The sequence below is a fragment of the Perca fluviatilis genome, chromosome 5 (assembly GCF_010015445.1).
Source record: "Perca fluviatilis chromosome 5, GENO_Pfluv_1.0, whole genome shotgun sequence".
Lineage (NCBI taxonomy): Eukaryota > Metazoa > Chordata > Actinopteri > Perciformes > Percidae > Perca > Perca fluviatilis.
Window position 1 is genome coordinate 7,125,709 of NC_053116.1, and position 27,491 is coordinate 7,153,199.

General features: G+C 40.7%; 2 protein-coding genes across 2 annotated transcripts; both read left to right on the plus strand.

Annotated features, from left to right (window-relative positions):
• The first annotated feature begins 915 nt into the window (after positions 1 to 915).
• Positions 916 to 10,134, plus strand: LOC120558603. The gene is made up of 6 exons (XM_039799658.1): positions 916 to 1,202; positions 5,767 to 6,117; positions 6,483 to 6,617; positions 7,905 to 8,006; positions 8,089 to 8,129; positions 9,985 to 10,134. Exons 1-6 carry the CDS (start codon positions 1,163 to 1,165, stop codon positions 10,132 to 10,134), a joined length of 819 nt encoding a protein of 272 aa, XP_039655592.1. The 5' UTR covers positions 916 to 1,162.
• A 7,945-nt stretch (positions 10,135 to 18,079) lies between these two features.
• On the plus strand, positions 18,080 to 23,678 carry LOC120558799. Its single transcript, XM_039800063.1, has 6 exons — positions 18,080 to 18,297; positions 20,357 to 20,497; positions 20,781 to 20,885; positions 21,624 to 21,661; positions 21,750 to 21,908; positions 23,032 to 23,678. Exons 1-6 carry the CDS (start codon positions 18,258 to 18,260, stop codon positions 23,230 to 23,232), a joined length of 684 nt encoding a protein of 227 aa, XP_039655997.1. The 5' UTR covers positions 18,080 to 18,257; the 3' UTR covers positions 23,233 to 23,678.
• The last annotated feature ends 3,813 nt before the right edge of the window (positions 23,679 to 27,491 follow it).

Sequence of the window (27,491 nt, forward strand, 5' to 3'; positions counted from 1 at the left end):
AAAAGATCAGGAACTTAAATCCTTTTTGTTCATGAATATGTAACATACATACTCATGAACTTTGTATGACTTGAACATTGGTAGTTTTCTGGCAGTCACCATTATTGTTGCATCAGTGAGACTCATTAAAATAATCTTTGCAATCCAAAAGGTTGAACTAAATCATATTATACAATAATTAAGATAATCTAATCTCTTGGCTCTAGCAGACAAGAAGCAGCTAGCCACCTGTAAGGTCACCCACCTGTCACTCAACTCCAGCCACACCCTAACAATGCTGAACTTTGAAACTGTGATAGGCAGTATTTTTGGGCATTATTGGGCAAATATTCCATATATCCATTCCAATATTCCAATCATCTTTCAGTATATTGTAATTCAAGTGCTCATGACAGAAAACTAGACTTCTGCACCTCCTCTAGAAAATCTATAGCCTCTGACGGGAGACTTTGGATTCATGTCTCAGCCCCCAGGTTTCTGCTTGGTAACATTGAACGCGGGCCGCTGATTCTCATCTCACCGTTACCTGAAATAACAACATGGATTTTTAATGCAGGTCTGTTTTCAGTCTGAACGGCAGCTAAGGCTTCAACACTTGAATTATGAGAGGACATTTAGGGATTACACTGTACCAATTGTTACTGCAGAGTTTCTATAGACACAAAGCTGTAACAACTTTTTAAATTATAATAAATTATATTTTTCTTGTTGCATAAAGTATCAATTTTGTACAGGAAAAAAAAAACGAAAAAAATTAGCGCCATTTAGTTTTTATTTCAATTTAAACACAATGCCTAAAACGGATTTTTGAAAAAAGTTGATCATTTGAAGCTGGTTAAACTGGTAGATAAAAAATAGAATGAACATAGAAGACTCAATATAAGACTCAAATGTGTTAACAAGGTAGAGATTTTATAGTCATACATTGATTTTACAAAAATATGACTTCCCACTTAAAGATACAACCAAGTCTAGTTTTAATGTTAAATCAGACATAAACTCACAGATTAAAGAAAAGACTTAATAAAGAATAGAGTGGAGGAGAGTAGAGGGGGGTGTGATGTGTTTGGAGGAGGGACTCCATCATTTAGAGAAGTGAACAGTTCCTGGTTTACCAGTGAAGAAGAAAGAGAGGCAGCGTTAAACCATCAGATCCTCCAACATGAACGTCTGTCAGTCTCTGATCTGCTTCTTCTTCCTCAGTGAGTAAACTCAGCTTCTACTCTCTCTTAATTATGTCATTTTTATTTATTATTTCTTTATCTACAGTGGGTCAGTTCAACTTTGCAGCAGAAGGGAACCAGTTTCTTATTGATGGACTGTGTTTCATCACATCTTGTCTCAGTCTAACAACATGTTGGTTTCTGGTCAAACAGGATGTTCAGAGTTGGTATGAGTCTCTTTAAAATGGAGTTCTTTAAAAGTTATCTACTCAAATTAGCCTGACAATCTGCAGTCAACTCTTGATCTCCTGTACTTGTAGTTTTAGAGTAGATTTAATATTGTTTAGACTGTTTAGTAGTTATATAATAGTGTTCACCTTTTAAGAGAGGTAGAGAGAAAATAATTATTTGAAATGATTTTATGTGAACCAGCTCCAAAAGGAGTGCAGCACTAAACATGCACACCCAAACCCTCAACACACACACACACACACATACACACACACACACACACACACACACACACACACACACACACACACACACACACAGGCACGCACACAGACACACACCACACGCACACACACACAAGCACACACACAGACACACACACACAAACACACACACAAACACACACACAAACACACATAATATGATATTAAAGGGGTGATAGAATGATTATATAGGGTATTTCACACTGTTCCGTAAGGTCTCCTAATCGGGTATGTAACATTGGTTTGGCTGAATATTGCTCAAATGCTATTTTATGGGTCCTTAACTCTCCTGTGAATATAGCCCTAATTGTAACAAGAGCTTTTCTTCCAAATATGGTATGCTCATGAATATCTAGATGAGCTGTGCGCTGATTGGTTTGAGCGAACCACATAGAAACAAATTCCAGACTAGACAGCAGGTCTCATATTTCAGAGACTGCAAAGTTATACATTGTTTGTCTACTATTTCGTTATTAAATTCACTTCTGAGACTTTTTCATGCGAGAAATCAACTATATAAAGCTCAAATATGGGCCGTTTTACAAAAATGTATGGCTAATTGCAAATTTGGTAAGACGTGTCGGACTTTAGGAGCTCCACACAGTCTGACGAGAGAGCGGTAACCTCCATACCCAGTGAAAGTCACCGTTTCTCGGTTACTGGACGACCGGGGCTCGGGGCTGCCAGCATAATTAAAGTATATTTACAGTTTGACTTTCTTCAAGTCACTTATAAAACAGCTACCCCAAGGTCTTATAAAGCTAACAATGGTGTCCAATTTAAATTTAAGGCATTTTTGTGAACATGAGGGGTCTCTTTAGGAGGAGCTGCTAGCTAGACTATGTGTCCCATTTAATCCTATGGGAAAAGATCGTTGCTACACTTTCGGCATAACTGTCACATATTTACAGTTAGAATTTCAGCACGACATGTATATCACAGCTACCCTAAATTCTTAACAAAGCTGTCCGATTTCAATTTACAGTTTTTTCCGATTGCTAAACGACAGTGGGCACAACTGGAGTCACATGTGCAAAACTCAAACTACAGTCTGCACTACCAACAGTCACCTGAGCTAAACAGTTCACTTCACCTGCAAAACTCATTCAAAGCAACACAACTCTTAACACACGTCTCAAAACAGGCTCAGTGCAGCCAAACACTATGCACAGTCCTCAGTGAGATAACACACACTGTCACTCAGAACACACTGAGGGTAAAAACACTAGCGTCAAACACCAATACAGAAATTACAAACTTTTTCATCTTTACAGTTTGAACAATTTGAGTGACTTGACACTATTCAACAGTTTATTTAAGGAAAAAATATAGATTGTATAGCCTACCACTTTTTACATAAGGTAAACAAGAAGGAATGAAAATCAGCAGTTTTCTTCAATAAAGTATTTTGTCTCTAGTAATTCATGGAATTACTGGGAAAAAAACTAAAGGTACATACTTACAGTTTTTTTCGATTGCTAAACGACAGTGGGCACAACTGGAGTCACATGTGCAAAACTCTAACTACAGTCTGCACTACCTACAGTCACCTGAGCTAAACAGTTCACATCACCTGCAAAACTCATTCAAAGCAACACAACTCTTAACACACGTCTCAAACAGTATGCACAGGCCTCACTGAGATAACACACACTGTCACTCAGAACACACTGAGGGTAAAAACACTAGCATCACACACCAATACAGAAATTACAAACTTTCTCATCTTTACAGTTTGAACAATTTGAGTGACTTGACACTACTCAACAGTTTATTTAAGGAAAAAACATAGATTGTATAGCATACCAATTATTACATAAGGTAAACAAGAAGGAATGAAAATCATCAGTTTTCTTCAATAAAGTATTTTGTCTCTAGTAATTTATGGAATTACTGGGGGAAAAAAACTAAAGGTACATAACAGTACCAACGAATAGTGTGACTAATCCTGCCTCTCTCCAGCATCATGTGGCAAGTTTTCTTCATCACATTGGATGTCTGCATCATCTCTAAATACTAATTACTGTAATGTGGTGTTTCTATTGCTTTCACCTCCATTACTTTCTGAAAAACAGTAAGAACACTGTTTTACTATTGTAAAGATATAGTGTTTTTCACTTTTTTTTTATAGCTGCGTACATAACCTCAGACATCTTACCTGGACATATTGGTATCTTTGCTCTTTTACCCGTTTCTCTCAAACAGTACAGTGTAGAATTGTTTCATTCTTATTTGGTGTTTGTATACAAAAAAAGACTTTCTGAGCTTTCTCTGTATAAATACCATATATGTTCACTAACTAGTCTAAAACAAGACACCTGCTTAGGCTTTCAGCTAAAATTGCAATCAGCAGTGTTTGATAGGCACCAGACTGAAATCTATTCTGTATGAATGTGTGGTTTACAGTTCTGACAGCAGTGTGTTAGCATTTGAACAAAGTGCTGTAAATCTACAGTGTTGTGCACGTTGTGGTTAAAGCCATGGGATAAGTGTGTAGAGTTTTGAAAACTGTGTTCAAGCAATGAAAAATGAACTAGAGTTTGGTCCACATGAACTGCTGCTGTGCAGACTGTAGTTAGAGTTTTGCACATGTGACTCCAGTTGTGCCCGCTGTCGTTTAGCAATCGAAAAAAACTGTAATGCATTTTTGTGAATTTTAGAGGTTTTCTTAGGAGGAGGCAAGCTAGCTAGCTCTCATTGATAGAGCTCCATACAGCTCACTCGTGGACAAGAGGCGTTTATTTCCCAGATTTTTTGTTTAAATAACTCAACACATATCCATTATAAGATTAACTGGAACCTGTGGTAAGAGATTGCGGGTGTAACAAGCTCGCTGACCGCGCTCTCACTCACACACACCGACCATTTAGCAGGATGAGGGGAGCTGCAGGCCCTGGAGCTCTGTCAGCGCAGCGGCTTTTGGTAGTCCACTAACCCAGAATAGGTGACTTTGCGCGGGTATCGAGCACCGTGGGCTGCCAGCCGTGACGGAGCTCCATCTACCTCACAACAGGCCGGGATAGCCATCAATTTTCATAAAATGGTCCATATTTGACCTCTACATAGTTGATTTCTCACATATAACAGGCTCAGGTTCTTTTTCATATCTTATATGACAGTACGATTTCTTACATGTTTTGTTCAGCTATTTTAGGGACTGTAAACAAATTATTTTGGTGGGAGGGAGGCTGAATCTTATATTCCTAAAAAGCCCTTTGCAGCCTTTTCAGTGTTTTCTTTGGAAAAAAAGTTCATTACCCTCTCAATATTTTATAAAAACAATATATTTAAGGCAAACAGTAAAAATGCAGCTACTCTCCATTTTTGGATAAAGAGATGGTAAATGGTTTGGCATGTTACCGTGGCGACGGCTCTGTTGGCGCTGATGGACTTTAGCACCTCAATATATTTTAGCCAGAATAAATGAGAAAAATATAATCATGGGATGAGTAAAAGATAACACACCCTCCCCTGCTCTCCTAAATAATATAGACTACACTCCCCAAGCAGAAATGAACATATAATATAATTTATTTTCCTTAATGTAACTCTCACTCAATAATTTTTATGCTTATCATCATATGTATCATTTGTACCGGTTTGACAGTTTGTGTTGATTTGCTCCAAACAAACAAACAAACAAACAAACAAACAAACAAACAAACAAACAAACTTTCTGTCCTTCTGACTGTGTCTGGATGTATTTTGAGCCAGATTCATAAAGCCCAGGATAAACTCAAACTTTGACTTTGTATGTAATCGTGCTGCCTCTAAAACTGACCTCCCATTCTGTCTGAACACAGTAATGTTTCCATGTGTTTCATTATTGTTGACTGAATCACTTCATTGCTTTTTGAGTTGTTTTTATTCTCTGGCGAACATTAAATCAGAGTCAGACTGTGAGATTATTTTAATGCTTGAAATCTGAAAGAATCCAGATCTCTGTTGTTTTAAACTGTTACCCCTCAGTCACAGACTGGTTGAACTGGGAAGCTCCCAGTATGACTGTGGGGATCTATGTATGATTTATGGAAATATGAAACAAATCAGACTGCAACATCTTACAGGAAGTACAGATAGTAACTATTGATTGTTCATCTTTTTAACAGCACTGCAGGATGGAAACATTGGTCTCATCAATGCAGAAATCATCGAGACTACAGGAACTGAAGGAGGAGACATCACAGTTAGATGCTCCTTCACTTTCTCTGGAAGGAGGAGAATCTTCTGTAAGGACCAATGTAAAGAAGGAGACATTCTCATTGACACAGAAGAGGACACAGCTCAGAGAGGCAGATACAGCATCGAATATAAAGAATATTTTCCAGTATCTATAACAATTCTTTATGTGAGCATCAGAAACCTGATTAGGTCTGACTCAGGACGGTACAGATGTGGTCTGGTCAGATTTTTCCCATTCTCACCATCATACCAGGAGATTGAGATCCGAGTTACAGATGGTGAGTTTCTACTGAGAGTCATGTTATTAACTGTTCACTGACAGCTGCTGATGTTTCAAATAACTCAACATGTTTAGTCTAACAGTTGTATTTAGAGCTGCATATTTTCATCATTGTGAACTCTGATAAATGCTCCTTTAACAGTTGATGTGTAAAATATGTGATGAACTCAGACGGTCCCACACTGCAGCTGATTGGAATCTTGTTGCACCAAACCCATTGATGACCTTCTGCATTTAGCTGTGGGATTAAAACACATGGATGTTAGCACAGAGTTCTCTGCAGGGAGCATCTGATCATCACCACTTCTTTGGATCTCTACAATCACTATCTGACTGTTTGATTGTGTTTTTAATGTTTCACAGCTCCAACCTCTCCTCTCAGACCTTCTTCACCATCAGTCCCATCAGCCTCCACACTGATGACATCACAGAGTTTAAGCTCCACACCTTCATCAGCCTCCACACTGATGACATCACAGACATCAGCAGCAAGTTCAGGTACATTTACAACAATAGTGGGACAGAGAGGCTGGGGGTGAGGTGGTGTGTGCTATGTGGTGTGTAAAACTGTGCAGCTCTCTTTTTGCTGTAATATATGTGTGTGTAGCAGTGTTGTAGTCAAGACCACATTAGTCTCGCTTTGCCAGACCTTCCTCCACAGCGCTGCAAAGGAAGGTCTGGCTAGTCCACACAGCACTCCGGTATGGGAGAAAAACGTACTCAGGTTAATTGGCATTTGTTATAACCAATCAAAATCGTCTTGGGAGGCGCTAAGCACTGCACGGAGCCCCGGTGCCGCTGCAAAATAGCATCGGGAAAAAACTTGTTTTTGGTGGAACATGTGTACCTTCAAAGGTTGTCTTAGTTGTGTAACCATAGTCCTCAGAAACCATTAGAACGCCAACACAAAGAAAAAGGAAGGCTGCTCTTCACCGGAGCAGTCCCAGAAGTGGACAGAGTGGATATAGACTAAGACCAACTAAACTGAGACCAAGTCAACACCGAGACCAGAGTGTATCCAGATCGAGTCAAGACCATACCAGACCAGACCAGACCAGACCAGACAGCCAGAGCTTCTCCTGTCTCCTGCTTTCTCTTTCTTGGGTATGCGTGTTGAAGGGCCGAGGAGAAAGGGTTAACAGTAACAAGTCAAGTTAGTGGTTTCATTTGAAGCAGGAAGTTTTACATCCAGTTACAGTAATACACAGACCATTTAGCAACATCCCCTGGGTCTGGAAATAAAGTCCTGAATCCTCTTTAGCAGAGACGGAGACAAGACCGGGTAAATATGCAGTTGATACCGAGACGGGACCGTCAGAAAGTGGTCTTGAGACCGGTCTTTGTACCACAACACTGGAGTGGCGTTTATATTATTAATCAGTGTTGTTGCCATGGTGATGTTTACCAGACAGCGTCAGGTTATTTCAATTATGGGGGTTAATAATATTTGTTGCAGCCACCTTGGTGTCCATGATTTGCTGTTGGTCTTTTTTTTTCTCTCTCTCTCTCTCTCTCTCTCTCTCTCTCTCTCTCTCTCTCTCTCTTTTTTTTTTTTTTTTTTTTCTCTCTTTTTTTTTTCTCTCTTTCTTCTGTTGGTCTTTTTTTTTTTTTTTTTCTCTTTTTTTTTTTTTTTTTTTTTTTTTTTTTTTTTTTTTTTTTTTTTTTTTTTTTTTTTTTTTTCTCTTTTTTTTCTTTTTTCTCTCTCTCTCTCTCTCTCTCTCTCTCTCTCTCTTTTTTTTTTTTTTTTTTTTTTTTTCTTCTCTCTCTCTCTGATCTCTCCTCCAGATCTCCCCCTGGTTTTGGCTGTGTGTGTCCCTATGGTGGTGGTGGTGGTGCTGGCTGCTGTTCTGCTGTTCTTCTACAAAAAGAGGACTAATCACTCTGATGGTTAGTTATCTTTCAACATTATCTGCACCGTTTTAATAATTACTCATTCAAGATAGAGAGAAATACTTTGTCTGTTCCTCAGGTTCAAACCAGAGAGGAAACACAGACATCACCAGGACTGAGGTGACTTTCTCTAACTCATCCATCTTTGTTAACTCTCTCTGGTAGCTTTTAATATGGCTGCTGATGCACTGAGAGAAGGAAAGGAAACACAGCAGTTCAATCGCACAGTTTGCAAAACATGTAAAACTACAATCCAAGATGTTAAATTCAAGTACCGTATTTTCCGGACTATAAGTCACAGTTTTTTTCCTACTTTGGCTGGTCCTGCGACTTATAGTCAGGTGCGACTTATATATCAAAATATATATAATTTAACATGTTTTTAAATGTTAATACTGAAAACATTACCGTCTACAGCCGCGAGAGGGCGCTCTTCATAGGCTTGTGACAACTATATGCTGCTCCTAAAGACAACTGAGAAAGAAAATAGATAACAAACTGCAGGTAGTAAAATATGCAGCCAAAAACGGTAATCGAGCAGCAGAAAGAAAGGGAGAAATGAGGGAGAAACTTGTGAGGGACTGGCGAAAAGGTTACTCTTACTGCGATGGAGAAATCAAAGAAAGCTAATCGGCTAATCACGGGCTGAGAGCTAGATGACCAGAGCTGGAGGAACGAGTCGGGAGGGGCTCGTCAACGGTGCAGTTACATCTCCACGCCTTTTAATACATCATGCTCCACGCCCTGGTACCTAGTTGTTCTGTGTACTATTGTGTAGTTCAATAACTGTTAATGTGTTACGTTAACATACCGGGCACCTACCGTATTCAGCCCGTTGTTCTGTGTGTTATTGTGTAGTTGACAGATGAAAAAGGCAGTTTTTTGGTCTTGGATTTTGTGAAATAAATTTCTAAATGAATGCGACTTATAGTCCGGTGCGACTTATATATGTTTTTTTCCTCTTCATGACGCATTTTTTGACTGATGCGACTTATACTCCGGAGAGACTTATAGTCTGAAAAATACGGTATGTGCTTGTTCCACCAACAGTAATATTGTTTTCTCGAGGTTCAGGGTGGAAAGAAGTGAATATTTAGCATCTTTAATAAGTAGCCAAGGCTGAAGAAGTGACTTTTTATGTTGTATTTTATTTGTGGAGAAACTGAGAGTCTCGTCATGCTATCAATGAAGTGATTAAATGAGCACTTAGCACCGCCAAAGACGATAGTTATTGGTTTAAAGAAATGCCAATAAACCAGAGCACGTGTTTCTCCCATCCCAGAATGCTGTGTGGACTAGCCAGACCCTCCTACACAGCGCTGTGGAGGAAGGTCTGGCAATGAGAAACTAACACCACACTGACATTATTACCAGCACACAGTTGCTTCTTTTACACATCCAGCAGTTATGGAGCAACATGATCATTTCTTTGGAGACATGTTTCTGTCCACCTGAATGAAACAAACAGCAGACAGAACAACTGGTGAACATAGAGAACCAGATTAAGAACCAGATGTGTTTTTTAGGATGTTTAAGCTGAAAACAGAGCCAAAATCAGAGTGAATATTAAACTTGCAGCTTATTCCACTGTGCTAAAAACATCCAATATTAGATAGTAGTTGCTCTTCACTGAGGACAGCTTTGGTCAGCAGACAATTTTCACAAGGGAAAGAAGTATGAAAGTGTCAACAGAAACCTCTCAAACCACAGCAGCATAGTCCACTTCTCTCTTTACTCAGTATGTTCCAAACATTCACTACCTAATGCCTAATACCTAACCCTGACCCAAACACTCATTGTTCCTCCAAAATGCAGATAAATACACAGCTTCTGTTTCCCTCTCATGTACAAATGTTAAATGTTGACAACTTCTGCTTTCACATCACACAATTACATATCCAGACATGGTGCCACAGTATTTGAGATGTGTGGTTAAGTTGCTGTTACTGTATTTTGACTGTATTTTTGTGTTCAGATTAACATCTATGAGAACTGCCCTCCACTCTCCACCCGTGCAGACTCCACCTACCAGAGTCTGGATCCAGCCTCCGGGACATCCCGACCACATCTACTCTACTCTCTTAGATACAACACCTGTGATGATGTCAGCAAGAGTTTCTGCTGAATGCACAGCGAAGCTTGGCTGCTGCTCATGGCAGTGAAGGATTTTATTACCAAACAGAAGCGTTTCCTAGGACTTGAGGAGGTTCAGGTCTTAGCCTGGACCCATTTAAAGGAACACGAACTTATTGGGACTTTAGCTTATTCACCTTATCCCCAGAGTTAGACAGAGTAGAAGTCCATACATACCCTTCTCATCTCGCGTCGTAAATCTGTCTGACACACCCACCGCTAGCCTAGCTTAGCACAGATCCTGGAGGTAACCGGCTCCATCTAGCCTACTGCTCCTAATAAGTGACAAAAAACACCAACATTTTCCTATTTACATGTTGTGATTTTATAGTAACAGCCGGTACAAATAACAAGGTCACATGAGACACAGCCATCTTCTAAACCGTAATATAAACAGGGAACTATATTCTCAGAAGGCGAAGCACTGCTACTTCTGCTATTTGGGCGGAGTGATTTGCTTGAAGCACCTGAGAAGCCCCGTGGTGAGGAGCAGAGAGAAACAACAGTGCTTTTCAGGTGTTGCGCTAATCATTCCGCCCAAGTAGCAGTGCTTCTAGTGTTACCGGTGTTATGTGCCTTCTGGTTGTTCCACCTACTGGTTTCCGAGCCTGTCCAGATGCCGTGTAAACCTATCAACCTACCCATGTCAACAGATTCGCTACATATTCATAAACATTTTACTGGCCTTTGCATGTCGCAACTCAAATCAAAACTATACTGAACTGAACTGAAAATATGAGCCCTACATTACTATAACATTGTACAGCGGGAAAAATGTGTTTTAAAAGTATTTAGGATGATCCGTGTCGCGCTGGATTCGTACCTCCCTCAGCAAAAATTTAAAGTTAAGAGTCCACTTCACCATCCACTACACTATCACATTTACCACAACAGCTACCAGGACATGACTTTGCTTTTTCTTTTCCGTCAGTAGGCCATGAATCACTGTTTATCTGAGTATTCCGAAACAACAGGTTACCTTGAGTTAGGCTTAAAAACATAACTATATCATGCACTCCAACCTTCTGCTACACCTCTGCGCTGCCCATCTGCAAGGATTCATCATAAATTATAGCAGGCAGCACACGGATTCTGAAACAATGGGTCTAAAACAACTGTTACCCTGGGCTGGAAACGTGATCTCGAAGCTCTCAAACAGCTACAATAACATGTTCCTTGGATTTATGAAAAGAAGCGATATTTCTATTGACATGGCTTAAATGCCTACAGCTACGTTTCCAATAGCCTACAACGTTATGTTTACGACCCTAGCCTGCTATAACATATTACAGGCAGCGGAAAATGTGTAAAATAATTAGGATGATCCATGTCGTACTGGATTGGAAACTTTATCAGCTAAATTAACAGCATACCAAACCATTGCACTGTCCACTACACTACCACATCAATCATAAAGTTTTAGAACATGACTTTGTTTTCTCTCAGTAGGCCATGAATCACTGTTTCTCTGAATAACCGAAACAACTGGTTACCTTGATTTAGGCTTAAAACGTAACGATACCGTGCACTCTAACCATCTGGCGCTATCTGTGTGCAAGGATTTGTTATAAATTCTACCAGGCGACACATTGTCGGAAACAATGGGTCTAAAACAACTGGTTACCCTGGGCTGGAAACGCATGATCTCTCGGGGCTCTCAAACAGCTAAAATAGGCTACCTTGGATATGAAAAGAAGCAATATTTCTATTGACATGGTTCTATCGTTTCCAATAGCCTACAACGCGTTTATTTACGGGAAGATAACTACGTTATTTGAAACCCCTACAATACAAAGTTCTGTTTAAGAAATTTGAAATATAGTTTGCGCTTAACTTTTGAATTGTTTTTTGTTGTAGCCTGTAGGCCTATGCGTCACCCCCCGATATCAGAAGATCAGTTTTGAAATTGGTGTAAGATGAAAGGTGAACCTTGTTTTCAACACTCGTCTTAAGAGTGCATCGTTGCAAAAGTTGTTTCGAACCAATTCCGAACAAGCCCGCGGTGTTAGCGTGATTGCAAGATAAATGAGGTTGGAATACGGTGTGGGGGAATATTGGCAAACATGGTAAGGTTTAAGGTCATAAAAACAGCGCAAATCCTTTTATTGGGTTAAATATTTTGTTTTCTGTCATATGGCGTTTATAACTTTGGAAACGTAGATGTAGGCATGTGAGCCATGTCAATAGAAATATTGCTTCTTTCATAAATCCAAGGAACATGTTATTGTAGCTGTTTGAGAGCTTCGAGATCACGTTTCCAGCCCAGGGTAACCAGTTGTTTTAGACCCATTGTTTCAGAATCCGTGTGCTGCCTGCTATAATTTATGATGAATCCTTGCAGATGGGCAGCGCAGAGGTGTAGCAGAAAGTTGGAGTGCATGATATAGTTATGTTTTTAAGCCTAAATCAAGGTAACCTGTTGTTCGGAATACTCAGATAAACAGTGATTCATGGCCTACTGACAGAAAACAAAAGACATGTCCTGGTAGCTGTTGTGGTAAATGGGATAGTGTAGTGGATGGTGAAGTGGACTCTAAAAGTTTTAATTTTTGCTGAGGGAGGTACGAATCCAGCGCGACACGGATCATCCTAAATACTTTTAAAACACATTTTTCCCGCTGTACAATGTTATAGTAATGTAGGGTTCATATTGTCAGTTCAGTAAAGTTTTGATTTGAGTTGCGACATGCAAAGGCCAGTAAAATGTTTATGAATATGTAGCGAATCTGTTGACATGGGTAGGTTGATAGGTTTACACGGCATCTGGACAGGCTCGGAAACCAGTAGGTGGAACAACCAGAAGGCACATAACACCGGCACCAGGCCTAGGGGAAATCTGGACCGGCAGCAATGGCTACACAGGCTAGGAAGCACTGCGTAGCTTAAGAAAACTGGGAACTGTGAATCAATAGATAGAGAGCACAATGTTAGCGTGTTGCTCACGGCAAAGCTCGTTTATTTCTGAGCTGTGCATGAGCAGAGCTAAGAGCTACTCCCTAATGGTTCCACTGCAGCGCCATAGCGCCATCTACTGACGTGGAAGTGTAATAGCTTCAATAAGTCTGTTAAGAGGATAACCCCTTGAGATGAAGCATCTGATTGTCGAGGGGGTCCTCGAGACATAACACAATACAGCACTCAGGACTCTCTCTGTAAAAATAGAGATGAGCAGTGTGGCTTCTGTGGTCTGTGCAGCTTCAGGTTTATAATGGAGGCGCTCTGATGTGGACATGCTGCGGCAGATGTGTCACGTTTGTGCTCCGTGTATTTTTGCCGTAGTTTCGGTTTTCCACCTCCGATGTAGAGCAGCGTACAAAAACTTCCCTAAACTTTGTCTCATTCAGAGACCAGAGACCCAAACGGGGCTCTGAGTCTGTCAGAAGGTCTGAGATCTACCATATCAGCAGAGTAATCACGTAATGCACAGCAGACTATGGTGCAGGTGGATTATTTTCTGAAATATAGTGACTGTATTCTTGTAATAGCCTATTATCACTTTATTTTTCTCAAAATATCACGACTCCTCCAAATCTCAGAGAACACAGATGTGATATTTTGAATGTGCACAAAGTTTTGAACATAGGCAGAAATCTTGCTCAAACACATCTGAAATATTACAGTCCAGGGGTTTATTAATTCATTAAAATGAATGAATGTATCATTGAGGTGAATAATTGTCATATGCACATTTAAGGAGGTTTCTTCCCCAACAAAAGATGCAAAAGAGGAGGGAAGAGTAAATGATGCCTAGGTTAAATATGTGCTGACTCAGATATAATTAGAAAAGACGATCCAAAGGAGAATAAATAGTTGAAAGCAATACAGAATGCCTGAGAGTCTTACTGCAAAATATTCCATTATGGTTTTATATTTTGAATTATCTCCTATGTTTCTCTTTACATAAAGATATTTCCAGCATAAATTGATTCAGAAAAAGGTAGAAATAGGTGCATAAAAATTCACCTGAATGCAGGAAATGAAGTGTTTAACGTTCACTGCTAGTGTAGTAGGTCGAAAAGGCTATATGTTTAGTTTTTGTTTAAACAGACACCCCCCCACTTTTTGTTAATATTTGAACCATTGTAACTAATCCTTAAAAATTTCAATAATCAATAATAATAATAGAGTAGAAACGACACCGTGGGTCTGCTTGAGAGCTTCGTGTGTTTGAGTCTGAACCATAGACTGGAACGTCACATCACAGGAACTTCAAACAAAATCATTAATATGCGCTCCTAAACTTTGTGTTGATGGCATCAATGTGTTGGACTGATTTTGGCTAGATTTCCTACGAAAATTACACCTTTCACAACTTTCCTCACTCACAATACGTTGCTGCTGGTTGCTTTGGAAAAATTAACTGGACAAAGTTACAGTTCCATAATGAGTTCTACAAAAACATTGTGAGTGCCTTGGAAAATACTTGTTTTCTTAAATTGCATTAGCCATTCCGGGGCTTTTTTATTCTATTATACTTATTTTTGTAAAAAATAAAAATAAAAAAGAGAGAAGGAGAGGGCAAGAGATCCGGGGCTATTCATAAAATATTTGGGGTTGTAGCCGGGGACGACCAAGCCTAACGGCGCCTCTCTTACCAACGTTTTGACCACACTTGGTCTTTTATCATGATTTGGGATGTTGTCATATTGTTATATGGTAAGTGTTGTATTTTCCTGGTGAGTGATGAGTAACTTTCTGAAATGATCAGACTGTTGTAGCTGTTTTATTATTATTATTATTATTATTATTATTATTATTATTATTATTATTATTATTATTATTTGTATTTAACCACTTTCATTTTATCCACCAATTGTCAATACTACGAACCCTTGACATCAAGGTATTAGGTCAAAAATAAATATCAGATTTTCTCCATACAGCCATCTTGTCTTCACTATCTAATGTAGACCTGGATTCAGAGCCGTTAAGGGGGGGTGTGAGGCCCTGTGCCAACTTAACAGTGAGGCCCTGCTCATTGACATACTGTACACCGTGATGCATGCGCAAGTAGAATGTAAACCTGCACAGGGACTGCTGTTATTTAGACAGCTATATAGTCATATCGTGTGTGTGTGTGTGTGTGTTTCCGTATTCTAGTGTGCCTTGCTGTGTGTGCATGTGTTTGTGGACGTACCTCTGTCCATGGTGCTGAAAAATATGCCAGAAATATACTCTTCTCACTTTCAACTGCTTTTATTTTTAGTCAACTTAACATGCGTAAAACGTTGTATGAAAATACAAAAATTACACTGCTAAGAACTAAACTGAACAACGTTTCACAAACATGTAACTAACAGAAATGGAAAAATGTGTCCCTGAACAAAGGATGGTCAAAATCAAAAGTTGCAGAACGTTACAAGGAAGACCTCCTCCTCCCTCATGTGGTCCCCTTCCTGCAGGCTCATCCTGACATGACCCCCCAGCATGATAACGCCACCAGCCATACCGCTCGTTCTGTGCACAATTTCCTGCAAGACAGGAATGTTAGTGTTCTGCCGTGGCCAGCGAAGAGCCCAGACCTCAATCTCAGCACGTCTGTTTCATCCTTTGTTCAGTGACACATTTTCCCACTTCTGTTAGTTCACGCAGTTGAAAGTGAGAGGACGTTTCTTTTTTTGCTGAGTGTAGATAGGATGAAAGGCATTGCCACAGAGATAGTTGTATTTTTGTTTTGGTGTTAAGAGAGATAGACTATTTAGCTGTCAGAATAATAGGCCGTCTGACCTACAGCATGGCAGCTCAGCTGCATGTCACGTTATATTCTTTCTATAGCTTTATAAAGACTCTGACTTACCATGCTGGATGAAGTGAAAGGCACTTTCCTTGCCTTCTTGCACGAAAACTCAGCAATAAAGTCTTTTTAGTCCAGTGTTTGTGAAATCAGTGACAAAAGAAAGAAAGAAAAAACTAAGCATGATGGCAAACTAGGCAGGCGCGAGCCCCCCCAGAGGCGCGAGGCCCCCCAGAGGCGCGAGGCCCCCCAGAGGCGCGAGGCCCACAGAGGCGTTGACTTAATTCTCCACTTTACTTTGAAAAGCCTTTATACTGTAATCCACTAGTGAAAATAAGTGAATTAATGAGATGAAATAATATAATATGTGAATGAGAGAGTTGAGAGCTGTTCTTCTAGTCCAACCACCTGTGTGTTTTTGGTCAGTGGCTCCCCCAGGTGGTGATGCAGCAGTACTCAGACATCAGCACTCAATTACATCCTGATACATTATTAACCTCAAGTCAGACTGAAACTCATTTCCCCTGGAAATCAGTATTCATATCTTTTGTGTTTGAACTTATTTGGTCAAAACTGCGGTCAAAAAGAAAAAGAAAAAAAGTTACATTTAAAGCTATAGTGTATAATTTCCGTCTCCCATTTGAGGAATTCTCGTTTGGTCTTTCATACTGATTGCAGTGAGAGCATCTCAAATAACAGACTTCTTCTCTCCTGTAGCCAATCATGCGACCATGTCCGCATTGTTACAAAATGTTGGAGGTGCGTGGCTCGGCGATCAGACCCTCCGCAAACCCTCACAGTCGCCCAGGCCGCGTTTGCGTCATTTTGCCGTCTGGTCCTCGCCAATCGCGCTGATCGCAAGAAGCATGAAACAGCTTTAGGTAATGACAACAACACTGTCGGTGCATGCACATGATACAAGCCTTCCATGATCAGGCACCCCCCCCCCACCCTTCCTCCACACAGTTGCTAGTAGCCAAGGAGACACAGAGGATTACAAAAACATGATGGACTCTTCAGAAGAGGTCATTATCTACACTCAAGTTTCTGCAGGAAAGTCACCAGACAACACAATCTTCTGACATGACTGAACCATTTCTACAGACTGGAAGAACTTTGAATAGTTCATCCTCTTGTTATGCTTTACAGTATGAATATGTTACATGAATTATATTTTTCTTGAGTACAAAATAAGTTTTAAAGAAAAAGACATAAAACATCAGCCTGTGCTGATATGTGACATTTCCCTTTATTCTACCTCATCAGTCTGCCTTATTCTGTTCAGAAAATACAAAAACTCATTTAAGATCAACTATTATGCTTTTCCGTATTTCTTGTCATATCTATAATGTCATAATGTGGGATTTTAAAGAATGAGGTAAATGTATTTAAGAGACATGACCGTGAGCTAAAACGTTCAGATTTCCAACTGTTCTGAACGTTCCAGTTTCAACAGTTTTTTCTACTTTCAGTTAAAGGGTACCTACTGTTTTTTTCAACCTGGAAAAAAATTTAAATGATTTTGACAGTTTATCCATAGCCTATACTCTGGCTCAAATGAATACAGGCGGCCATTCAATTATGACAAACTCAAAATGATTTAAATATTGAGCCATTTCATTGAAAATCTGTTAGATAACAGGAGCCTATCATTTCTGTAGCCTTCTCCGAAACAACAGACTCCCTGAACGCCTTTTTCTCGTCTCGCATTCCAGTCTCCACACCGCTGTCTTCGGACAAAAAGTCCCGTCCTGAGATGGATAATGTTGTCAGACACTTTGAGTAACAATCTGAGCCTGTCGGTACCAAAAAAAATTACTTTTAGTGGACAAAAAACAAGGCTCCACGATTGCCCCATTAGGTTACATTGTAGCTTTGTTAGCGCTGGCCTGTCATTGTGATCTCTCTCAATACTGGACCAAATTCAAAGATTTTTGGTCACATCAGTCTATTAGACACAAATGCAGGAGGAAATGGTCCAGCTTTAAAAATAAAACTGTAGTTACCTTTGAAGTGTTATGCAACTCTAAGCCAGCCTTCTATAATTGGTCATCTGCTCCAGGTAGGCAGGTGTGTTTCTTTAAATGAAAAAAGACAAATTGGCAAAAATTATTTAAAAAGATGGAGATTTTTTTTAGTGTAGACAGAAATATCTAACTATAAACTGAGGAATATCTGTGGGTTTTAGCAGTGTAGACAGAAATATGACATTAATGCCTCTTTAAGTTCCAACCAGAAACCAGAAACATCAAAGAAGGGAGGAGAGTAGAGGGGGGGTGATGTGTTTAGTGGAGGGACTCCATCATTTAGAGAAGTGAACAGTTCCTGGTTTACCAGTGAAGAAGAAAGAGAGGCAGCGTTAAACCAACAGATCCTCCAACATGAACGTCTGTCAGTCTCTGATCTGCTTCTTCTTCCTCAGTGAGTAAACTCAGCTTCTAGTTCTATCATTCTCTCTCTTTTTACTGCGTTCTGTTTCTTTATCTTCTTTCTTTATCTACAGTCGCTCAGTTCAACTTTGCAGCAGAAGGGAAACAGTTGCTCATGAGTAAACTCTGTTATAACATATCTGGTTTTAGTGTAACATTGGTTGGTTTTTGTGGTTAAACAGGATGTGATGAGTGGTTTTAGTCATACTTAGATCTTTTACTCTGAATAATAGTAGAAATACACTGTTAGAAACTTGATGCTGCATTTAAATTTTTACCAAGTATTATAATCAAAATGTACTTAAAGTACCAAAAGTGAAAGTTCTCAAAATGCAGAATGGCCCATTTCAGAATAATGCAGAATATAATATTATAATCATTGATGCATTCATGTGTTTATCACTTTAATATCGCTGCTGGGAAAGGTGGAGCTCATTTTAAATACTTTACATGCTGCTGGGTTTCAGTTAACTTTTTATTTATTATTAATCTAATTAACTTTTGACCTGTGCCTGTTGTTGTGCTGTACTTGTTTTCTAAGCAGTTATTAATGTTGTATTCTAACTGTAACAGAGGAAATAGTTCTGCTGCTTCCCCCTGACTACAGTTTGTTGTAGCTTCACATCACAGGAAACTCCAGATCTAAACCTATAGAGGTTCACAGAGAGAAAGGAAGGGAGGAAAGAGGAAGGAAGGTGATCAACTCACCAGTACAGGCTCGGACTTTATCTTTTCTTTTAATAATGAGATGAGAGGTCACACATTGATTTTCTGTGAGGCTCATCAAACTTGTAACCCATCCCAACACGTTGGTTTAAAAAGAAATTGATCACAAAAAAGGAAACTACCTAATAAACTACTTCATTTTAAATGAATGAATGCCATCTTACAGAGGAGAAACACAGAGAAACCTGGAAGGCACAGCTAAACAGTCTAACAGCATTTTCTAAACTACAGTTTATGAATACATCTTGTTTTTAATTCCTTTTTTATTTTGACATTGGATGTGGACATTTTATTCTATTATAATGTTTCCATGTGTTTCATTATTGTTGACTGAATCACTTCATTGCTTTTTGAGTTGTTTTTATTCTCTGGGGAACATTAAATCAGAGTCAGACTGTGAGATTATTTTAATGCTTGAAATCTGAAAGAATCCAGATCTCTGTTGTTTTAAACTGTTACCCCTCAGTCACAGACTGGTTGAACTGGGCAGCTCCCAGTATGACTGTGGGGATCTATGTATGATTTATGGAAATGTGAAACAAATCAGACTGCAACATCTTACAGGAAGTACAGATAGTAACTATTGATTGTTCATCTTTTTAACAGCACTGCAGGATGGAAACATTGGTCTCATCAATGCAGAAATCATCGAGAGTACAGGAAGTGAAGGAGGAGACATCACAGTTAGATGCTCCTTCACTTTCTCTGGAAGGAGGATAATCTTCTGTAAGGATGAATGTAAAGATGGAGACATTCTCATTGAGACAGAAGAGGACACAGCTAAGAAAGATAGATACAGCATTGAATATAAAGAAGGATATTTTCCAGTATTTAATACAATTCTGTATGTGAGCATCAGAAACCTGACTCAGTCTGACTCAGGACAGTACAGATGTGGTTTATTCAGATTTTACTCATCCTCACCATCATACCAGGAGATTGAGGTCTGAGTTACAGATGGTGAGTTTCTATTGAGAGTCATGTTATTAACTGTTCACTGACAGCTGCTGATGTTTCAAATAACTCAACATGTTTAGTCTAACAGTTGTATTTAGAGCTGCATATTTTCATCATTGTGAACTCTGATAAATGCTCCTTTAACAGTTGATGTGTAAAATATGTGATGAACTCAGACGGTCCCACACTGCAGCTGATTGGAATCTTGTTGCACCAAACCCATTGATGACCTTCTGCATTTGTACGTGGGATTAAAACACATGGATGTTAGCACAGAGTTCTCTGCAGGGAGCATCTGATCATCACCACTTCTTTGGATCTCTACAATCACTATCTGACTGTTTGATTGTGTTTTTAATGTTTCACAGCTCCAACCTCTCCTCTCAGACCTTCTTCACCATCAGTCCCATCAGCCTCCACACTGATGACATCACATAATTTAAGCTCCACACCTTCATCAGCCTTCCCTGAAGCCAGTGAGCAGCCTCCACAGAAACACACAACACCAGGTACATTTACTTTGTTGTTTGTATGTGAATATACTGTTATTGCAAACACATGGATGTGTATGCTTGTATGCATAGAACCTATATTTGTTGTTGGTTTAAATGTTATTAAATGGTTATAAAGTATTGATTTAAAAATATTAAGTTGATGTTACTATTAGTTGGACACCACAGCATGAATGATCTCTCAGGTCTCTCATGTACCTTGGAGTCCAGTTTATGCTGCCAGATATATTTAATAATGAACCAGGAAGTGTAAAACCGACGTGTTCTTCTGCTCAAACAGCCCAAAGAGCTCTGCTGTATGTGGGTCTGACTCTGGTCCTCTTCTTCATCATGTTATCAGTAGCTTTGCTGATTTTCTGCAGTATGAGGGCCAGGAAAACCAAAGGTGAGACTACAGGAAACACACACACACACACACACACACGTTAACCGCTATATCAGTGAAGAAGTCATATCACAACCATTAACACACTGAAGAGACAAACAAATTTGAAAAAAACAGCTCGTAGGGCTCTCCATCTCGGGCATTGTGGATGTTCATATTGTGCAACTGCGGCCTGGGTGACTGTGCACAGAGGGTCTTTTGTAACAATCTGGACGGGGTCTCATAGACTGCATTGCAATGATTGGCTACAGTCCCCCAGAAAAGCTTATACTCCGGTTCAGGAGACATTTCCAAAAAGTAGACCAATCTACAACAACAGAGAGAGACAGAAGAGAGGAGGTCCATTCTTGGAGACACTTTAACCTCAATCAGTATGAACGACCAGAGGTTCATGGGGACCGTCCACACCGTCCAGACCGCAAAAAGCATGAAACACATTTAAATATCTTTAATACCAAGGGGAGGGCCAACAGTTTAAAGGGAGGGACTCACATGCACTAACAGGCACGTGGCCGGCCCGGCTACCAAAAAAAAGAACAGAGAAACTCTGATAACAACTCACACTGTGACTTCATTTTCTGCTCAGGATGCATACAGGCTAGTTTTTTTGCTGCTATATAAATGTTTTAAATATCATATATAGAACCTTTAAGGTCGGCCCAGAAAGTTTAGAAATCTATTTTTTTAAATGAAGTCACAAAAGGTTTATTCTAATCCTGTGAACTGCATGTTTTTCAGAACCTCCTCTGGAAACTGAGTACTCTAATGTCACAAAGGTGAGTTTGGGTTCATCTGGACATCTCAGCATCATTAGTGTTGAGAAACCAGCTGATATTAATACAAAGCCCTGTTCTCTTCCTGCAGGCCAACCGAGTGTATGAGGAGATCAGAGAGGACAGACAGAGCACATCTCCTCCTGTAGAAGTGTCTACAGTTTACACTTACGCCAAATACACCAAACCAGATGGAGTGGAAACCACAGAGGAGTACAGCTTAGTCACTGCACCCACTTCTCAGAAGAAAGTAAGTCAAAAGTGTGGTAGGGTTTTAGGTTTTAGTAAACCCCTTCAGGCTGCAGCTGATAGGTACTAGTTTTTATTTACACAGCTGTTTCTCTATCCCTAGCACCTACCTATCTTTGGTGATCATGAGTCATGTAATAATGTTCTTTTGCCTTTTTATGTTTGGATGCAGGCTTTGAGATGTGGCCTAAGACAAATGAAAATGTTATTGTACAGCAAATGACTTTTATTTTTTGATGCAGTGTCAGAATAGAGAGAAGATTGTGGATGAAACTAGGATTTTAAAAGAGCTTAAAGTTTTCAAAATTAAAAGGAAATCTAGTTCTTTACTCAGAGAATGTTAAGATAAATCAATATAGCTGGAGGAGGACTTCCATCTGTCTATTTTGTTCATCAAGAGAGAAAAGCAACCTATTGAGAAACAGGAACCAGGCCAGTTTGTGATCATACTGTACTGTATCTAAAGCCATTGAGGAAGAGGAAGTGTGAACAGAGAGAGAGGGAGGAAAAGGTGTGGCACTGATACAGATATTCATGTTAAAAAAATAGATTCAGAGATAAAACCCTGTGAACAGTTTACATCAGGGGGGTCAAACTCATTTTCACTAAGGGCCACACTGGAAAAAGAGAATCACACCAAGGACCAGACAGGTAGAGTTTATTTGTTTTTGTTCAGACATTTTTGTGGCTTTCAGACATTTGTCATCCGTTTGTTGCTTTTTCCGACATTTTGTCTACACTTTTTGTCACATTTTTGTTGACATGAAGCCCTACGAAAGTCATCAAAAGAGTTCCTTAGCCATCAAAGAATTTAGCACATCAAGCAAAACAATGATACATTTTTTTTTTTTAACAACAACCTGTTTCACAGCCTGAATATGAAAACTCTCTCTCTGCTTCTAATTGTAGTTTAATAAACACTTTCCTGTGTTTTCAAAATCTATTGTGAACCCAAATTGATATACGGGCCGGATCTAAATCTGCAAAGTGCCGGATTTGGCCCACGGGCATGGAGTTTGACACATGTGGTCTACATGAAGCAGCTCACGCAGAAATGATGCTCTTGTGAAGAAACAGGCGAGTAAAGTCAGGTGATAAAGTTTGAGCTTTGTGTTTTCTTGCAGACTGAAGACGACCGGAGTGACCTCACCTACTCTGAGCTGGATCTTCCCAACGGTACAGCTGCCTCGCTGCACAGCGCCCCCTGCGGTGACCCAGATAACGTGGTCTACTCTGTTCCTCGGGTAGAAGCCAGCTCGGCCGGCAGCCTCGCCCAAGACGCTTCACCTCCTCTGTACTCTACTGTTACTTTACATCAGCTGTAGCTTCAACGCTGTCAGCGCCACATTTACTCTCTCAGGAGCCAACAGGGGACACAAAGTGCTTTGAATGAGTCACATTCACTCAAAGAAATCTGTTTTTATCGTTATTGTTTTTTTTGAAGATGAAATATTTTTTATTAGCTCTATGTGTTTATTGCTTTTGCACAAGTATATGTTCTTATAACAGTTATGCATTATATAATTGTATACTATATTTATTCTGTACTTTTCAAACTGTAGTTAACGTGTTTAGGTGCTGAATCCAATCATCATGAGAACAATGGCCTGTACAATTTTAAGTTCCTGATCTTCTGATACCAAATAGGACTATTTGGTATCAAAAGATCAGGAACTTAAATTTTTTGTTCATGAATATGTAACATACATACTCATGAACTTTGTATGACTTGAACATTGGTAGTTTTCTGGCAGTCACCATTATTGTTGCATCAGTGTGAGTCATTAAAATAATCTTTGCAATCCGAAAGGTTGAACTAAATCATATTATACAATAATTAAGATAATCTGATCTCTTGGCTCTAACAGACAAGAAGCAGCTAGCCACCTGTAAGGTCACCCACCTGTCACTCAACACAGCCACACCCTAACAATGCTGAACTTTGAAACTGTGATAGGCAGTATTTTTTGGGCATAATTGGGCAAATATTCCATATATCCATTCCAATATTCCAATCATCTTTCAGTATATTGTAATTCAAGTGCTCTGACAGAAAACTAGACTTCTGCACCTCCTCTAGAAAATCTAGCCTGTGACGGGAGACTTTGGCTTCATGTCTCAGCCCCCCCAGGTTTCTGCTTGGTAAACACTGAAGGGGCCGCTGATTTCTTCACCTCACCGTTACCTGAAATAACAACATGCATTTTTAATGCAGGTCTGTTTTCAGTTTGAACGCTCGCTAAGGCTTCAACACTTGAATTATGAGAGGACATTTAGGGATTACACTGTACCAATTGTTACTGCAGAGTTTCTATAGACACAAAGCTGTAACAACTTTTAAAATTATAATAATTATAATTTTTCTTGTTGCATAAAGTATCAGTTTTGTACAGGAAAATAAAAACGAAAAAGATTAGCCGCCATTTAGTTTTTATTTCAATTTAAACACAATGCCTAAACGGATTTTTGAAAAAAGTTGATCATTTGAAGCTGGTTAAACTGGTAGATAAAAAAAGAATGAACATAGAAGACTCAATATTTATTTTATAGTCATACATTGATTTTACAAAAATATGACTTCCCACTTAAAGATACAACCAAGTCTAGTTTTAATGTTAAATCAGACATAAACTCGCAGATTAAAGAAAAGACTTAATAAAGAATAAAGAGTGGAGGAGAGAAGAAGGGGGGTGTGGAAAACTCCCTGCTAGACTGACGAGCTGACGTCACTCCTTGGACTCACGCATTTGCGCACATGCGCAATTCAGCCATTTCCTTTTGTAGTTCGCTGCAGACACGAGTACAGCTGCTCCTGAAGTTGCACGTTGCTTATATAACATTCTGTTGTGTTGCCGTGTGCGTTATTGAGAACAAAACCACACAAACACATACTAGCAACAAGCACTGTATTCACATGCTGGGATTGGAGGTCAATAAATCTGTTGAACTAAAACCAAAGGTTGCAGCGACTCTTTTATCGGAGTACATAGCCAGCTCGGGTAGCGCCAGCACATAACGTACACGACTTCACAAGTGGTCCTTCGAGCCGGATTTTGCAGCCTCCAAGGATTACGACAGAGAGCCAGATATCGAACTTCGTCCCAGCAGAGTAAGACAGGCCCAGGGTACCTTGCGGACTTCGAGCTTGACTATCCAGCCAAACAGCTTCCGCCATTCAAGGGACCCCTCCATCAGGCTACTGAGAATCTGTTGTGTAGCGACCGAGCCCAGGTTGACCTTGCCACGCCTGACCAAAGCCTGCATAGGATTCGCGAGGAGGAACGATGGCAGCGCCTTGAAGCGCGCTATAAGGACATGAGTAAACAGCTGGAGGAACTGCAGATTACGATGGACAGTGCTAAACGCATGCCTTACCCTCAAAGCTGTCCAGCTTATCCTCCGCATTACCCTCGGTATCCTCAACAGTACTCCAGCCTGCCTCGGCTAGAGTTAGGTAGCCCAGTCCACAGTCCCCTGTGGAACACTACCTCAGCTGTCAGAGAACCCCTCCAGCAGTCAGCAACCCTGTTGGGTTCCCCATCACAGCAGCCTAACCTCATGCCATCCCAGACGGGGGACAACCACGGACAAGGCCAACCCACTTACACCCTGCCAGCCCTTACGTCCAGGCAACAGGTAGCTATGGATCACGCTGTACCTGCTCACCACACCTCTCTGCCTTCACTTTGTCCTGGTCAGGATACTGCTCTGCATCCACGGTCTGTGCCACAGTCTGCTCTACATCAGGCTCCGCTTGCCCAGCCCGACATGCTTCAGCCTCGTCTCCAGCCTCCAAATCCTCCCCCTCAGCATCCTCTTCCTCCACCGCTACAGTACCAATCTTACTCTGCCTATCCTCCTTATCCAGCTGGGTTGTATTATCCATCGTGGCGCCACCTCCACCAGGACAACCACTACTGATGCAGCCAGCGCCGCCTTATGCACCAGCCATGCCACGGCGAGGCCCTACAGTCCCAGGCATCCTAGAAATGGCCATCCGCTCTTCATAACGGCATTTCCCAAGCCTAAACTGACCCCATTCAGTACTGGTAAGGAGAGTGACTTCATAATGTTGAAGAAAGGATTGGACAGTGTGCTTGGCCCACACAAACATCTATCAGAGGATTATAAGTACCAGGTGCTACTAGACCTCCTCAAACTACCAAATGCCTATCAGGGGTGGCGAAGAGGTATACGTGAATGATCCAACCCCATACACTAGCAGCATGCAAGCCTTAGAACAGCGATATGGCCAGCACGCCAGCTTGTTTAAAGGAGAGTTGAAGGCCATTCTCAACTCCCCTCCTATCAAGCCAGGTGATGCACAAGCCTTTGAGGATTTCTCATCAGCTGTTAGTACCTTGGTGGGCCTGCTAGGCACCATGGACGGTCCTTCCAGAGCCGAGCTGAGATGTGGCTCTCACGTAGGACACTCTGCTTAGCAAGCTGCCTGCCAACTACAGAGACCGCCGCTGAGTACTGCATATCCCGGGGGATCATCCGCAGTGGCACCGATAGCACATACACGCTCCCTGACTTTGCCGTGTGGTTGGAGAGAAAGCACAAGCCATACAGGTATCAAGGAGAGCTACCGAAGCATCCAGGGTGGAATCTGCACAGATAAAGCGTAAAGACAAGACAACAAGGCCCCAGAAGTCTAAGTCTGCCAGCGTCTACATCACCAACCGACCAGAGACTTCTGAGCCACCTCATTGCCCTGATACATCTGGAGCCAATCCCAAGCCAGGTCAGTCCTCTACTAAGAAGCGAGCGCTTTAACCCTACTGTCCCTACTGCTCCAATCAAGAACACTACCTCAGTGCCTGTGCTGGGTTCGCTAAGCTCAACACAGCTGAGAAGGCTAACTGGATAAAGGAGAAGGACAAATGCTGGAGATGTGACGCGGACACAAACCAGAGACATGTACCCTAAAGAAGCCATGCTCCACCTGTAATGAGCAACACCTCATCGTCCTACATGAGGTTGCACCAAAGCTAATCAGAGCATCCTCACAGTTAGCACCTCCTCCAGCATGGTGTATGTGGTGGCCAAGCTAGCTACTCCAGTCGTGTCCTGCTGAAAGTACTCCCTGTTCAGCTCCACAATGGAGGCAAGATCCTGAATACACATGCCGTACTGGACGACGGCTCTGAACGAACCATTATCCTTCCAGGTGCCGCCAAACATCTTGGTCTCTGCAAGGAAGAAGAAGTCTTGCCCCTTAGGACCATTCGACAGGATGTTGTGAAACTTAAAGGTGCTTCTGTATCATTTGAAGTGTCGTCTCAGACCAACACACAGGTGAAATACCACATACACCATGCCTTTACTGCAGATGAGCTGAGTCTTGCCGACCAATCATGTCCAGCGGAGTCTCTCAAGAAGAGGTATGACCATCTGAGTGGAGTACCAATACAGGGATTCAATAGAGTACAGCCCATGCTCCTCATTGGTTCCGACCATCCCCATTTAATCACTCCAGTATGCCCTGTGCGGACGGGACCTCCAGGTGGCCCGGTGGCCATATCCACATTGTTAGGCTGGGCTATTCAGGGACCTACCAACTTCGTCCAGAACCCCACCA